At 42.2% G+C, this 16,595-nt stretch overlaps 1 protein-coding gene across 14 annotated transcripts in view; it reads left to right on the forward strand.

The window, feature by feature from the left end:
• LOC132591255 (uncharacterized) overlaps nucleotides 1-16,595 on the forward strand; it is a 119,251-nt gene that overhangs the window by 12,761 nt on the left and 89,895 nt on the right. For 5 of the 14 annotated variants that reach the window (XR_015947352.1, XR_015947354.1, XR_015947355.1 and 2 more), the window contains exon 4: nucleotides 7,283-7,388. Coding sequence is in view for 6 of the 14 variants with exons in the window: in XM_088659011.1 (XP_088515137.1) it covers nucleotides 2,156-2,237; nucleotides 7,283-7,388; nucleotides 11,317-11,396 (268 nt within the window). In the remaining 8 variants the exon portion in view is untranslated. Of the gene's footprint in view, nucleotides 1-2,155; nucleotides 2,238-7,282; nucleotides 7,389-11,316; nucleotides 11,471-11,491; nucleotides 11,785-11,945; nucleotides 16,593-16,595 lie in introns of those variants that run through there. The other 9 variants (XR_015947350.1, XR_015947356.1, XR_015947351.1 and 6 more) reach the window with 7 other exon arrangements.

The following is a 16,595-nucleotide window of genomic DNA, read 5'->3' on the forward strand; positions in this document are numbered from 1 at the left end:
TGGCAATGCCAAGGGATCAAAATGTAAGCTAAGAGTTCGTTTCTTCTTAGAGTGTTAAAGCTGCTAGTTGGTGCAATTGCAATAGTCACTCATGGCGGTTGAGCTAATTGACAGCTAATTAAGAGCTCCCGGGGGAAAGCCAAAGAAGTTTCCTTCAGCCTGAGTTTCTTGAGTATAAAAAAATGTCCAGTATGTTCTAGTTGCAGTAATACATTCATTTATTTTTAGCAGAGCAGAGCAAATTAGGCTTCTCCCTGACTGCTAACCAGACAACTCTGTACGTTCTTATTTATAGCAATCTTACTGCTAGAGTTTTGTTCAGCCTACCCGCTTATAAAGTTTGCCAACTTCTTCACTTTCTGGAGTCAGCCTATTTTACCCAAGCCACTTCTACTAACAATTACCCCTAGGGGTTCACAGTTTTACCTTTTCTTTTGTACTCGAATACTGCCCTTCCTTGGACAATTCTAGCAGAAATAGTCATTAGGGAAGGGTTATAGCTCAGTGGCACAGTAGGTCCCTGGTTACATCTGAGCATTTTCCTGTGAACCCTGGAGATGTCCTGAGCTACATGAGCAATGTCTCATTCTGTACAAGGCAGCTTCCCATCTGTCAAATGTTGCACTCTATGTTTTCCTGCCTTTGGCACCAGCAGCAGATACTGAAGCAAAGCCAGGACATGGACATTGTAATGATGTTAGAAGGATGAATAAGCTCAACTAAACAGTTAGGGAGGTTGGGGGAGCTCATCATGGGTTTGTTTGTTTTTTGTTTTTTTGCAGAAGCCCCCCTGCTCTTTCCAACTTTTGCTCTCAAAGCAACTTATGTGAGGCTCCCAGTGGTCCCCTATCCAGGCACTGATTAGGTCCACAGCTGCTCAGCTTCAATGACGCCACAGCCCTGCAACATGCTTTACAGTGTTCTCTGCCCATTCACTTGGCCCCGATAAAGTTCTATTGGCTGCAGAGAAGCTGCAGTCTAGAAAAAAAAACAGCCTAGTTTAAAGCAGTGTGTTTTAAACCTAAGGGTCATCACCGTGTTGGCTTTGCTCCCCAGTAGACAATAGCCTTCAGAAAGAAGAGACAGTGGGTCATTTTAGCCAGGACAGGGAACATATTTTTATTAAGAGAGTTAAAAACCAAGCATGAATGTTTGTAGCCAGATGAAATAATAATCAGAGGCAGTGATTGCCAGTTGACCTACTCTGGTTAGTTCCACTGCTATTAATAATTGACTATAAACAATAAAAATCTCTCCCCTTATTAAAACGAGACAACTGCAGAATAGCCTGTTATTGCATAATGTCTTAATTATACTTAAGACATGAGAGCCTCAAAGGGAACATCATTTTATCAGTGTCCCTTTAAAATATCTGGACTGGAATATTATAACACATACACACAAAATAATCTTTGTCCATTGTTAAAGAACTAGGAACTGCTTTCGAAAGCTGACTTAGCTGATCCATTGCAAATGTGTTGCCTGATTATAAAACATAGCTGCCAAGTTATCCCTTTTTTAAAGGGATTTTCCCTTATGCTGAATAGGCTTCCTTGCGAGAAAAGGGAAAACTTGGCAGCTATGTTATAAAACCACATATTTAAATTACAATTCTTTTAGAAACAGGCCAACAATTTTACCTTAACATCAGTGATTTGTTTGTAGAATCTACTGGTTTATCAGAGGTTTCCACTCTAGGTGAGCACAATAAGAAATATTTTTATTTGTTTGTTAAATTTGCTATTTAAAAATATCCTTCTTAGCTCTAAGTATAAATCTGGATCACAAACATTTTAAAATAATAAATAAATCTGATGTGGACTTTAAAGTGTGGAGCAAATCCTCAGAACCATGAAAGGGTCTTAACTCATCTCAGTTTCATTTTTAGATGTGACCAGATAAATGGGGCGATTATCTTGAATATTTCAAAGTGGATGCAGTTCACTTACTAGCAGTAAATGAGCCAGGAGTTGCGGAAGGAACAAGAAAATGTGGCATGATAATGTGGGGGCTCTAGCTCATGCACAGTAAGGCAAGAGTATGGGATTTAGGATCCAAGCAAACTTGAGAGCATTCCCCATTGCCATAGCTGCTGTTCCTTCTGTTCCCCACCCGCTTCCATAAGTTGACATGGTGGGCATCTATATCTCCTCAGGGGGGAAGATTTGACAGTTGCACATGCATACAGCAGAGATGTTCAATCAGTCGATGTTGTTTGTTGGTGTTTTGTGAATGAGGTGAGCGGTGTACCGATATGTTATCCCCCCTTAAAAATATACCGTCCTCCCGGAAAAAAAAAGCTCAACAACTCTGCTCTCCCCCAAAAAAGTTTAAGAACTCTGCTCTCCCCAAGAAAAGGTGAACAACTCTGGTCAATCCTCAATGACAATGCGTAGATCACTGCCAGTTTTTTTTTTATACGAGAGCCAGTGTGGTGTAGTGGTTATGAGCGGTAGACTCATAATCTGGGAAACCGGGTTCGCTTCCCCGCTCCTCCACATGCAGCTGCTGGGTGACCTTGGGCTAGTCACACTTCTCTGAAGTCTCTCAGCCCCACTCACCTCACAGAGTGTTTCTTGTGGGGGAGGAAGGGAAAGGAGAATGTTAGCCGCTTTGAGACTCCTTAGGGTAGTGATAAAGTGGGATATCAAAACCAAACTCTTCTTCTTCTTCTATACTGGGAGTAGATCACAGGAGTTGGACGAGTCTGTCCTACAGCATTTAGCATGGGAGGAGAGGGGCATTAATGAACTAGATAGTTACCAGTCAAATGGAATGAACAATTCCAAGGAGGTATCCAGTGTAAGAACTCAGCTCATAAATCAAAATTAATATGCATAGATTTTGAAAACATACAGCGAAAAAGATAAACCTACACAAGATGCGACATGCCTGCCACTTGTTTGCAGATTATGGTGTCTCCTAATGGGAAACATTTCTCATTAGTGCAGATTCATTTACCGTAGATATATTTCAGTGGAAAGAAGGCACAAATTGCAAAACACCATTTTCTTGTTGGGGTACATTTTTTTAACCATTGTTAAACAGAATGCTTTGCCTATCGAACATTTACTCTTCACTGCTTTGCAGCTAATAAGGAAACGAGCTTGATATTCATGACAATAAATTGAAATCCTTATTCCCCTAGTGTGTCTTTAATAGTGTTTTGGAAACCTATCTGGTTTTTAATTAGAGTCTGAGGAATTTATAATTGCTTTGCTGTCTGTGAAGCCAAGAAGTTGTTTCTTTCTAGAGATACAGATAAAGCTCCAGAGCCAATCAGCCTACAGATCCACCCTGCAATGGAAAACAAAGATATCGGAAATAACATAGTTGAACTTTTCCACAGGTTCATAATTCCATAAACCTGCCGCAAATCAAGGTCATGCAGAAGAGCAACCACATTTCAAAGCTGTTGGATCAATTGTATATTTATAAGATGTTCCAGCCTTAAGGGGTTTCAACACGATTCCATCTGCTGTGAAAGAACAAAGTCTAAAAATCGGTACACAGAGAGTTTGTTTACTAGGGAAAGGACCATTCTTATTTCTGTCGTGCAGAAATTGTGAATTTCACTTCGTGATAGTGAACAGTTGCTTGCATTGCAACAGAGAATAAGCCAAGCCACACATGAATTAGAATGGCATGAGGTGAGACTTACCTCTTTACCTCCTTCAAATAGCATTAGATTAGAAAGGGTATATGTTATGAATTATGGTGCTGGAGGAAACTCTTGAGAGTCCCATGGACTGCAAGGAGATCAAACCTATCCATTCTGAAGGAAATCAGCCCTGAGTGCTCACTGGAAGGACAGATCCTGAAGCTGAGGCTCCAATACTTTGGCCACCTCATGAGAAGAGAAGACTCCCTGGAAAAGACCCTGATGTTGAGAAAGATTGAGGGCACAAGGAGAAGGGGATGACAGAGGATGAGATGGTTGGACAGTGTTCTTGACGCTACGAACATGAGTCTGACCAAACTGCGGGAGGCAGCGGAAGACAGGAGTGCCTGGCGTGGTCCATAGCTGTCAACTTCTCCCTTTTTAAAAGGGAAATTCCCTTATGCAAAATAGGCTTCCTCGCGAGAAAAGCGAAAACTTGACAGCAATGGCGTGGTCTGGTCCATGGGGTCATAAAGAGTCGGAAGCGACTAAACGACTAAAGAACAACAAATGTTATGCTCCCGGCTTGCTTGTCATGGCTACTGTAGAGCTCAACAGCCAGTTTGGGAGCCAGGAAAATGTGTGTGTCCTCCTTCTCATTTGTGTTCTGTTGTCACCTAGACAACCTTAGGAAGATGTAAGCCTTCCTGACTTAACTAATGGCTCAACATTTACTGTATTTCATTCAAACCAAATGCGAGTAATACGGAGAATGGAATCCTCATCTTTGAATAAGCTTCCCTTGTTCGCTTTGCAGAAGCTTCCCCTCTCGCCATCTCTATGGACTTGCAAGATTAGCTTCTGCCATAAGAGGTGGGTGGTCACCTTTCCCCAAAGGCTTTCATTGTTTCAGGGCTGGATTCTTCATTCCAGGGGAATTCAGATTCAAGCTTCTACTTGGAATTCTGTGGTCGCAGTCCTATTCCTGCTTTTTGTTCTCCGATCATGTCAAAAATGATGGAGAAAAAGATCATGTCGAAAAAGATGGAGAAAAGCCTCCTAGAGACTTTTAGACTTTATTAAGCAGAGACATCACATTGCCGACAAAGGTCTGTATAGTTAAAGCTATGGTTTTCCCAGCAGTGATGTATGGAAGTGAGAGCTGGACCATAAAGAAGGCTGATCGCCGAAGAATTGATGCTTTTGAATTATGGTGCTGGAGGAGACTCTTGAGAGTCCCATGGACTGCAAGAAGATCAAACCTATCCATTCTTAAGGAAATCAGCCCTGAGTGCTCACTGGAAGGACAGATCCTGAAGCTGAGGCTCCAATACTTTGGCCACCTCATGAGAAGAGAAGACTCCCTGGAAAAGACCCTGATGTTGGGAAAGATTGAGGGCACTAGGAGAAGGGGACGACAGAGGAAAAGATGGTTGGACAGTGTTCTCGAAGCTACGAACATGAGTTTGACCAAACTGCAGGAGGCAGTGCAAGACAGGAGTGCCTGGCGTGCTCTGGTCCATGGGGTCACGAAGAGTCGGACACGACTAAATGACTAAACAAAAACAAACTGTTATTCAGGGAGGCATATGATACTCATACCTCCTCCACTCGCCTCCAACAGGGTGGAGTTTAGTTTTTTTTTTAATGAAAAAAAGTCTTGTTTTCTTTTATGTTTTGAATGAAGAGATCATACAGCTTGAATACTTGCATCTATTGAACTAAATGCCTAGATAACACTTCCACTTCCTGCTTTTTAAAGAAAGTTTTTTTGGGATTTTAAACAGGAGGGGGGAAACCTTGCTTGGCCCTGGATGCCCCACAGGAGAACATTTCTTACCCACCCTTCACCATAAGGTTCCAGGGTAGGTTACAATTTTTTTAATTAAAAAAACCACTGTAAAATAGACAGTGTTCTGTGAAAATAAACATATATCTCTATATAGAAGAAGGTTTATTTATGAGGCAATAAATGATATGATTGGACTTCACAAGTGGTATTTCTGCAACAGGTAGAATGTCTCTTTTGGGAGAAGCTAATTGCAATGAAAGTATGAAAACGGGACATTTTTTATTACAGCCAGCCTGATATTTTTGGTCAAAGTAATAGCGAAATGTAAGGAAAACCCATCTCCAAACTGTGACTGAGCAAGAGAATTTTCTTTGGAAGAAAAGTGGGATGGGAAATTAAGAAGTATAAGTAACCATATTTTTATATTCTGAAACATGATTAGAGAAGAAAGAGCTGTTAATTGTCAAGTAATATAAATAATTATGTTTTGAAGTCAGTTACGATTGACTGCCTGGTGCTTATTAATATATTTGGTTAACCTATTTAATCAAAGGAAGCAAAGAGGCAGGAAATGTTGCTTGCTTAAAATTTGATTCTAGTGCTCCCTCCTGTGGCAAGGGGAATGCATGTGCAAAACATAACTGGTGCAACAGTCAAAGCTGCTGCTAATCACTTCACATAGAATAAATTGGCAGGTATTGTTTTCATTCTCATGCTATGAGGGAGAACCAGGAAGAACAGAGATCCACACTCTGAGCTTCTGAGGCTTGGGCCCTGCCTCCTTCCGTTTTTTTCCCCGTTTTTTTAAAATTATTATTAATTTTTACAGCAAAACAAACAGAACAAATATTTCAAACTAAAATACATAAGTCCACTGTCATCTCACAAAAATAAAAATTATCATTAAACAACAGACAACAAATTTGTTTACATTATTATTATCCTGTTGACTTCCCGTCACCTCCCATAGCGCAACTCTTCTTTTTTTGCGAAGTACATACTTTTCTCTTCGTCCTCTTATAATCTCTTTTGTACATCATTAAATCCGATCATACCGACAATTCTTATAGGTTCTAATATTACTTTAAAAGCCAGTCATTCTAAGGCTGCCATGGAAATTACAGAATGTCCATTTCTCTCTTGCAGATATCTCCTAAGCACGTCCCATTTTTTAGTAAACATCTGTTTCATAACTCCCCTTAAGTTATCTGTTAACTGAGCCAGCTCTACCATATCTGACAATTTACTTTGCCACTCTTTGAGTGTTGGGAGCGTGTCCCCCTTCCACCTGGCCGCTATTAATAACCGGGCTGCAGCTGATGCATATAGGAAAATCTCCCTATATCCTTCCTTCCTTCCTTCCTCCTCCTCCTCCTCCTCCTCCTTGCGGTTATTCTGTGAAGTGCCATACGCTTACACAGTGATGATGCTATAAATCTCCAAAATAAAAAGAGCTTAATTGTTAGTTATATGTGTATTATAGCAAAAACTGTGTTCATCAATCCTGAGCATGTAGCCAATGGAGAATGCAAATATTTGTATTGCAATGAGCGTCTTGCTTTGCATGGAAAACAATGTTATCGATACACAATGCATCGCTCAGTACCAATCTCCATTTTTGCTAATATTTGGGGGGGTACAGGAAAGTGGACAGTCCATGTGGCACACATAGCTGTGTCTTCTGTCAGAGGGGAACAAATAGGGGGCTCAGGAGGAGTGGCTGGATGGCTGCTGCTGCTGCTGCCCCATAACGCCTGTCTTTTGAGGCGATTGCCTCACTATGCCTAATGTTATGGATGGCCCTGCATGGAAATTTAGGGAGAAAAATATTTAAGATAGAGAAATCATTTATCTCCTTGGTTTTTAATAAGTTTGTCTGTTTGTTTCAGTTGTTAAAGCAAATTCCGGTCACGGATGATGACCAGTTAACATTCCAGACTTACTGTAATGCTGTGTCCTGGCTATCTAAAAGCAGCTTGGAGACCAAAGTAAAAGGTAAGACATAATTCCAGGATATATATTAGTCCTCTCTGTTTGTTCAGTTGCTCTTAAGCACAACATTAGGTTAGTTTCAGTGTTAAATATTGCAGTAGACACTATCTGCTGACACATTCGACAGAGTCCTCGTACGGCGCAGTATTATCCTTGTAGGATGTGCTGGCATCTGATCTTGAGCTCTTATTTGCTGTCACAACAAATGTTAAGATACTGTCCCTAGCTGGGTAAGATAACAGCTGGAATATACTTAAGAAGCAGATATGCCTTTCGACTTTTTCCTTTCCTTCTTACCGCTGTTAAACATATAATAAGGTTCGGCTACTGAGAGATCCATTCATGTCATATCTAAGGAGGGAGGAGAAATCCATTTCAGCTCACATTTTAAGGGGAACCTGCCATAATTCACACTTTCTGAAACAGTGCATGAACCAAAATGGAGCCATCCTTTGAACTTTGCATATCTCTGAATTTTGTACAAAAGCAATGTGCACAAATATGCATTTACTGGGGGAAAGTTTGCATAAAAATGCAGAAGTAGATGAAAATATCACAAAAATGCATTATATTATGCACTTTGCAAAAAAATGTATATTAAGCAGAACTACATAAAACCTGTATACATAAGGGGGAAAATTCACACTAAAATGGTGGTGAATTTTCAAGAGTTTTGAAAACAAATCACAATCAAATGTGGAAATATGGAGAACTGAACAAGACTGGAAAAATAAGAAACTGCGAGAAGCTTAAATTGACAGAGTTATTCAACAGTCATTATGCTGAATCTATATGATACCCAATCAAGGGTTAATGTTATTGAGGAAATAATAACTGAGGAAACGATTAAGACCGATATTTCACTCACAAAACTAGTTTTTTTTTAAAGCCACCTATTATATTCTCTGCATTGATTAGGAATATAATTGAAGAACGTGCTATTGATGTATAAAACTCTGTCTGACATGTGTTATCTCACAAGTCCTTACTGTGATCAGAACACCAGTAAAGAAGGTTGCAAACAATCTAAACATTTCAAGAGATGCATTTTTCTTAATGGAAGCATCTTCCAGAACTGTGGCTTTAGTCATCCATCAAAGGCTGCTAGCTATGATGGCTATGGTCCATCTCTACAAGAAGCAGGAAGTCTCAGTTGCTGTTGTGCTCAGATCCTTCTTACTGGCTTCCTATAGACATCTAGCTGGCTACTGTGAGAGCTGGATGCTAGACTTGATTGTCCATTGGCCTGATCCAATAGGCTCTTCTTATGTCCTAAGTACTTAAAGAATCTTCTACTGGGTTATCTTCTGGCCCAAACAAAAGAAGCCAGATCAGAGACCATGAAGAATAGACCAAGCACTATATTATGACAAAAATAAATAAATGAATCATATACACAGAAAGGCAGAGCCTCGGAAGAAAGAGCAAAGGAAAAAGACCTATCTATTCAACAATGAAGATTTGTATAGGTGGTTGCACCCATATTAGTTGTAGCCCAGTTCCCGCCTCATTGTGGACAAGTTTATGGCCTGGGACATCAATCAGCAAACGCCCTGTGCTGCAAATGAGAATGGCTATTTCAGTACTGCAGTCTGCAACCTATTGGCAGACTAAGAGTCTGAGTAAGATATGGGCTTTGCGTTTGTAAATCAGCCGAACTCCACTCAAGTCCAGGGAGGTTTTCTGGCTTGTGTGGGATGATTATACAGAAGCAGTCGTGGGTGGTAGTTTTGTCGTGTTGTTGGGGGGATATTCTTCTATCCAGTATTTTGTTCTCCAGGGATCACTGTCAATTTTCTCCGTAGTTTAGTATTCATGAAAAGTTGTGTCTTGTGTCTCCTGGAATGGAAAATGCCATTTACTTTTTGATGGCATCTACATGTTTTCAGACACGGGTCCCATTTATTTCAATGGGACTTGCTTCCAGATGAGTGAGTAGAGATTGAAGCTGCAGGATTTTCTAGTTTACTTGCTTTTTGCACACTAATTCATCACTGGCTTGTAGTTCAGGGTTTACTCGCTTTCTCATGTGTATTGCATTAGGTTGTTTTAGTCCATTCTCATAGCTGCCAAGTTTTCCCTTTTCTCGCGAGGAAGCCTATTCAGCATAAGGGAAAATCCCTTAAAAAAATGGATAACTTGGCAGCTACGCATTCTGCTGTAGATTTAAATCAGGACTTTTAGCAGAATGATTTTATACATCAACAGTCTTTCCTAGGCATGGGGCTGGATCCTAAAACGGTAATCTTAGTTCATGAAATTACCATCCTCTCTTCTCCCCTGCTGCCCTGTAAGGCAGGGGTGTCAAACTCAAATTCATTGGGGGCCGCATCAGCAGTTTGGTCACCCTCAAAGGGCCGGTTGTATCTGTAGGACTATGTGTCCACTCTTTATTATCATAAATTATTGTCACTGCATTCAATTATTACTGTTTTTTGTAATAATGTAAGTAATAACTAGCTCTGAAAGCAGAAACATAGTCAGAATAATGGCAAGTACATATTCAAATGTACAATTATTGTACAATTTATTGAAAAATGATTTTTGGTAACTGCACTGGGTGGTGGAGGCTCGCTAGGTTTTCATGCAGGACCTTTGCAGAGCTACTAGTACCTGGAGATGCTGGGGTCCTTCTGCATGCAGGACAGATGTTCTGCCAGTGAGCCACCACCCTTCACCAAAGGGACTGGCTGAGGTTGACTCACTGCAGCTGCTCTCCTGGTCCCAGGGTTTAAGGGCCAGAAGTATAAAGCAGCATCCTATGTTTCTGAGGAGAGGGAGAGGGAGAGGGAGAGGAGGGGAGGGGAGGGGAGGGAGGGAGGAAGGAAGGAAGGAAAGAGGGAGTGGGAGGGAGAGAGGAAGGAAGGAAAGAGGGGAGAGAAAGAAGAGTAGGAAATGAGGAAGGGAATAAAGAAGGAAAGAAAAAGAAAGAGGGAGAGAAGACGGAAAGGGAGAAAGAAGGAAGGAAGTAGAGGGAAAGAAAGAATAAGAATGAGGGAGAGGAAGAAAGATGGGAAGGACGGAAGGAAGGAAGGAAGGAAGGAAGGAAGGAAGAAAAGAGGGAGCAGGAGGGAGAGAGGAAGGAAAGAGGTGAGAGAAAGAAGAGTAGGAAAGAAGGAATAAAGAAGGAAATATAAAGAAAGAGGGAGAGAAGACAGAGATAAAGAAGGAAGGAAGGAGAGGGAAAGAAAGAATAAGAATGAGAGAAGGGAAGAAAGAAAGGGAAGGGGGGGGTCGCTGCCTTGATTCAGCGCCAGAAAAGAGCGCAAAGGGACCCAGGGGCAAAAAGCATTTCCCGTGCAGCGTGAGGCAGCGGGTGTCCGTTTTAGGAGAAGTGCGTAAAGCCTCAGAGTTGCACATTCGTGAGGCTGAGCCACTGCTGAGCTCATGTTCATGAGGCTGAGCCGCGGCAGGAGGAGGAGGAGGTGAGGCAAGAGGAGGAGGTGGAGGCGGCTTGCCGGGTCGGTGCCCGGCAGCGCCGTGCGGAGAGTCCCGAGCCTCTGGGACGCAGCAGTGCTCTGTAGCACTTTGAATCCTCCTCCTCCTCCACACGGCGCTGCTGGGTGCTTTGTCTGTGCTTCAGCAGCAGCAGCCGTTTCCAGGCGCCGAGCCGTGGCAGGAGGAGGAGGATTCAAAGTGCTACAGAGCACTGCTGCGTCACAGAGGCTCGGGACTCTCCGTGCGGCGCTGCCTCCTCCTTCTCCTGCTGTGGCTTGGGGCGCTCCACGCAGCGCTGCTCTGGCCGCCTTTCTACCCCCCCCGCCCCCAGCTGTTTGTCGGCGCAGCGCTTCAGCAGCAAGGTCCCGCTGCTGGGTCCCACTGGCTGGGGCGCTCGGCGGGCCACATGACGAGGTCTGGCGGGCCGGATTTGGCCCCCGGGCCTTGTGTTTAACACCCGTGCTGTAAGGTGACTGTATGTTCTGCTTTACAGAGGTGCTCTTCGAGCTCCAGGAGAGGGTATCCTCCTGTAGGATTAGCCTTCTTGGGAAATCCAAGAAACATGTCGAATAACATTATACTCGGGCATCACATTGCTGTAGGTATAAATCTGTTGCCCACGTTCAGCTGCTCTGCATTCAAAATGAAATTATCGATTCATTACCCAGGCTTGGAAGGAGTGAAGAACTGCTGAAAGGTTTTGCTTTTGAAATACCTGATGGGATTAGCTGTCTCAATTGAAAAACCCAGGAATACCAGTTTTGAAGTGCAGAGTTCATTTGATTAATTAAAGCAATTACAGCACACAGTGCATTTCCTGCAGATTAATGGCCAGATGGGGGAAACTAATATTCTGGAATTTTGCTTTGTTTTGGGCTATTACCTCCAGCTGGCTGCTGGACAATCCTTTGCTGGAACGACTATTATTGCTATTAAATCATTTTGTTTAGAAACAACCAAACAGGAATAACTGCTCCTTTCTTCTCAAAACCTCAGCCCCAGGCACACACCCAGCACTTTACAGAAATGATATAGCTCTAGGGGCTTGGCCTTCTCTGTGAAACAAAAGACTGTAATCCAGTTCTTATCTCACAACATTTTCTAAAATTATTTCTCCTACAGCCATGGGAGGAAGGAACTTCGATTGAAAAATATGGACGTGAATTTCTCGGGAGTAACTTCAGTTGTTGTGTGATTTCTATAGGTTATGACATGTAAAGCCCTAAGTGGCTTAGAACTAGGATATCTGAAGGATAAGCCTACCCATCAAACTTCATTTGAGAGCCAGTGGGGTCCAATAACTACTTAGTGTGTTGGACTAGATGCTGGAAGGCCAAATCCCCACTCAGCTGCAAAGCTCATTGGGTGACCATGGGCCCACCATTGCTTCTCCACCTAACCTACGTTACAGAGTTGTTGTGAGTAGAAATGGGTGGCTCTGTCATTTATTTATTTATTTTTTAAAAAGATTCAACAGATATACATCTTAGAAAAAGAGGAAAAACAACAAACAAACAAAACACATAGACATTATGGACATGGTAGGTATATGAGAGAAAAATAGCATAAATATAGATTTTACAGAACTCAGTATATAAATAATTTGCAGGCATCCATCTGTCTCGGAAGACAGTGGAGGAGTGTGCCTTTTGGGGTGAGTTCAAGCTGTTGGACGGTTGCAGCACCTATAGAGACTGATGTGGGAGAGATGTTTTGTTGCAGCTGGGGCAGATGAATGTATCCAGTTGTGCTGCTGCAGATGCATCACGGCGTTCCTTCTATCTGCTCTCCTCCCAGCAGTCCTTTCTGCTCTGGCCACAGCTTTGTTTATACAACTTTACTGCCTGTCTCCAGGCACTATGGTCATCTGCAAGGGATTCCCACATGGCAGGGTTGATGTTGCCAGCAATGCCACTGGGACTAGATGGCCCTCGAGGTCCTTTCCAGCTCTATGACTCGATGAGATGAGACATTCTAGCCAGACAAAAACGATCAAGGAACAAAGCAGGGCCAACCAGGAGTGTGGTCTGGGAAGAGTCATGAGTGGGAGATACAAAGGGCATTTGACTCCTGAGCCTGAGGTTCCCCACTCCTGCCCAAGTAAATATGCCTAGGACTAGTTCCTCCTATACCATAAAGGTAAAGGGAGCCCTGGCCATTAGGTCCAGTCATGACCTGACTCTGGGGGTATGGCGCTCATCTCGCGTTATTGGCCGTGGGAGCCGGCGTACAGCTTCCAGGTCATGTGGCCAGCATGACAAAGCCGCTTCTGGCGAACCAGAGCAGCACACAGAAACACCGTTTACCTTCCCGCTGTAGCGGTACCTATTTATCTACTTGCACACTGATGTGCTTTCGAACTGCTAGGTTGGCAGGAGCTGGGACCGAGCAACAGGAGCTCACCCCGTCTCAGGAATTTTAACCGCCGACCTTCTGATCGGCCAGCCCTAGGTTCTGTGGTTTAACCCACAGCGCCACCCGCGTCCACCTCTGGACCTATACCATATATTCACTCAATTGTGGTGCATTTCTCCTCATATATCAACATATAATAAGAAGACACCTGGACCTTCCTAGCTAGGTCAGCGTCAAAGACTTATGAGTGGTTCACTTGCTGCTGGAACATGTCCGTAGGGCTTTAAAATTTCGTGTACTGAAGCAGTGGGTCTGAAGATATTAAATGATATATTAAGGACCTCACATCACCACCATTGACAGGAAAACATATTAATGAAGGAATGGTAGGGACTAGAATTCCGGATTTCTTCTACTTTCTTTTTAGAAAGGGTCGTTGCTGTGGGGCTTGCATGCTTTAAGGACCCGTGACTGTGTTTGAAGCTGTTTGCTGCATCTATTGATCCAGATGGGGGGGGATAGATCAGACTAGGATGTTCTTACGGTAGTTATCAAGTTGTTAACAGCCACACTAGATGGTTGATGGGAAAACATTAAGGGGCAGCGAAGATCCACCTCCGTAATACAGTCGTATCTCGGGTTGCGTCCGCTGCGGGTTGCGTTCTTTCAGGATATTAACACGGCGGACCCGGAAGTGTTTACTTCCGGGTTCCGCCATGCACGCATCCGCAGAAGTGCCCAGAACTGGAAGGGTGAAAAAATCCCAACGATCCTTGAATGGCAAGAAAAACTGGTAGAGTTCATGAACTTCGCCAAAATGACTGCTGCAATTAGGAATATCCCCAAACAGAAGTGTAAAGTTGAATGGAAGCATGTTGAGGACTATTTGATCAAAGAGGATATGAATATTGAATTGGTGATTTGCTTGAATTGAAAGGTAAGTAGGGAAATATAGAGAATCTATGTAAATAATAATTCAGATAAAGCAAGACAAGGGAAAGTTAAATAAAGGGAAGCGGTGTACAAACTTTAGGAAGTCAATTTTTGTTTTTGTTATGTTTTGTCTTATTTGCTTTGTAAATTATGTTTTTGGTTTTTTCTTTCTTTGCTCTTATTTATTATTTGTTAAGGTTATTGGATTGGAATTTTATGTTCTATATGTTTCTGTTATTATCCTTTATGTTTCTGTATGTTCTTTTTTCCTGTTTATTTGATTCTATTTTGTAATATTTTAAAGAATATAAATAAAGAGATTTTTAAAAAGAAAAAAAAGTTTGCTTGGATTCTTGAAAATCTGTGACAATGAAACAGCAACAAAAACAGATAGCTACAGAGCCCCCCAAGGGCCATGACAGATACTAATGCATCTTTCCTGCAGGCTGAATAATTATTCAGATGTGTAGCTAGCATCTGACATCCGAATAAAAATTCATCAGCCTGACTGTACCAACTCTGGTCACAGAATAATGGCATCAAAAATAGATCCATCAGTCACTGTTAGGCATTGCTTGATTCTATAGGGTGGCTATGTGAGAATCCCTGATAAGGTTTGTTGGAAAGGCCCATCATTTCTGAGCAGTGCAGAGCATTAGTCCACAGTATTTGCGAGACAGCATGGTATCTCTGACCAGCGTTGAAATGTGGGCTTGCATCATGAGACTTAAACCATGAAATTGACTCTTATATTCCAAATTAATAGGAATTTTGGATTACTGCCAGGCTTGCAAGGAGATTCACACTTCAATAATCTAGATACCCTCTGCTGAAGGCTGTTTTTCAATGAAGAAAACTGAGCTGTGGGGGAGAGAAATAGAAAAGAGAATCTTGGGAGTATGGCAACATTTTAGCACCATTGGAAGATTTGTGCAGCTGGATAAAGCAATTCATAGAAAGGATAGAATACTCATGAGTAAACAGAGAGCTGATCACAATGCATTTTAATTTCTCTTAGTTTCCATTGAAATCAATGGAGTTTACTTACATCATGGCTCACTTGGCCCAATGATCTCAATGGGAATGAAGTACAGTTTCCTTAGTTTGGATCCACCACTGTGTGTTAAAGTTACATGCAAACCATTTTAAAATAAAAAATTTTTTAAAATGAATGCCTTTCTATCATGCTAGGGCCTTTGTTATCATTTTCAGAACACTGAAATGATGAAGCAGGTTTACTTCTTACTGAGCAATTGGGTTGAATATTGCCTGTATGTTTTCCCTTATGTCTCCAGCAAACAAACAAACAAAGGTTTAAACTCAGTCAGGCCAGAGTTACGTACTTAATTTCTTTGAAGGGAACAAATTCTGGGTGGCTTTCAACAGAACATTAAAAACAGAATAAAACATTAAAAACTTTAAGGGCTGCCTTCAGATGCCTTCTAAAAGTCGGATAGTTGTTTATTTCCTTGACATCTGACAGGAGAGCGTTCCACAGGGCGGGTGCCACCACCGAGAAGGCCCTCTGCCTGGTTCCCTGTAACCTCACTTCTCGCAGTGAGGGAACTGCCAGAAGGCCCTCAGTGCTGGACCTTAGTGTCCAGGCTGAATGATGGGGCTGGAGACGCTCCTTCAGGTTACTGGACCGAGGTCATTTAGGGCTTTTAAAGGTCAGCTTGTGACCTTGACAACATCAGCAATGCCATGCCTAGGGGTTTTTTTTTCAGCCAGAACTCAGTTCTGGCACCTCTCAGGTGGGTGCCATTGCCATTCTAAGAAAATAAAGGAGGTGTTCATTGTGATTTCTGTCACCTCTTTTTCTAGTAAAATAGCACTGGTCGTGCCCACAGAAAAAGTGCCAGGTTTGAGCTCAAGAATAATCATACACAGTTCTTGTATCTTTTGAGATCCTGCCCCTTAGCTCAATGAACTTGCTCCAACATGGGAAACTTGAGAGAACCCCCTTTGCAGATTGTCTTTGCTTAAGAATAAATGGTTCTTAGAAACATCAGTTATTGACAGGATTTTGGGGGCACATCTGGCTTTTAAACCAGCCAATACCCTTTTGTTTGTTTTTACCACATGAGTGGTAAGCCCTTTTGTTCAAATCAATAAATTACCGTCATTCCACTCTAATTCCCGTGATGCATGCAAACAACGCAATTATCCCAAATGAAGAGGATACAGCATCTGTGATTTCACCGAACTCATAAAAATGATAATGACGCACATCTAAAGATTTATTGATTTCCCAAGTGCTTGCTTTTCTTTTTTTCCTTAACAAACTTGGTGGGGCAGAGGGTGCTCAGGATTGTAAGTGTCATTGGTACATAGGAGTTTAGCTTTATAAAAGTGGCATTCTGAACAATATTGTCAAAGCTTGTATTTGCTTTGAGGCCAAAGTCAATTCTTCTTGAACCCTTTGTGGCTAAATCTCCTTTCTTCTGTCTGTGTAGTATTGGAAAAATATACTTAAGAGAAGAT

The sequence above is a fragment of the Zootoca vivipara genome, chromosome 15, assembly GCF_965207765.1.
Source record: "Zootoca vivipara chromosome 15, rZooViv2.hap1.1, whole genome shotgun sequence".
NCBI lineage: Eukaryota > Metazoa > Chordata > Lepidosauria > Squamata > Lacertidae > Zootoca > Zootoca vivipara.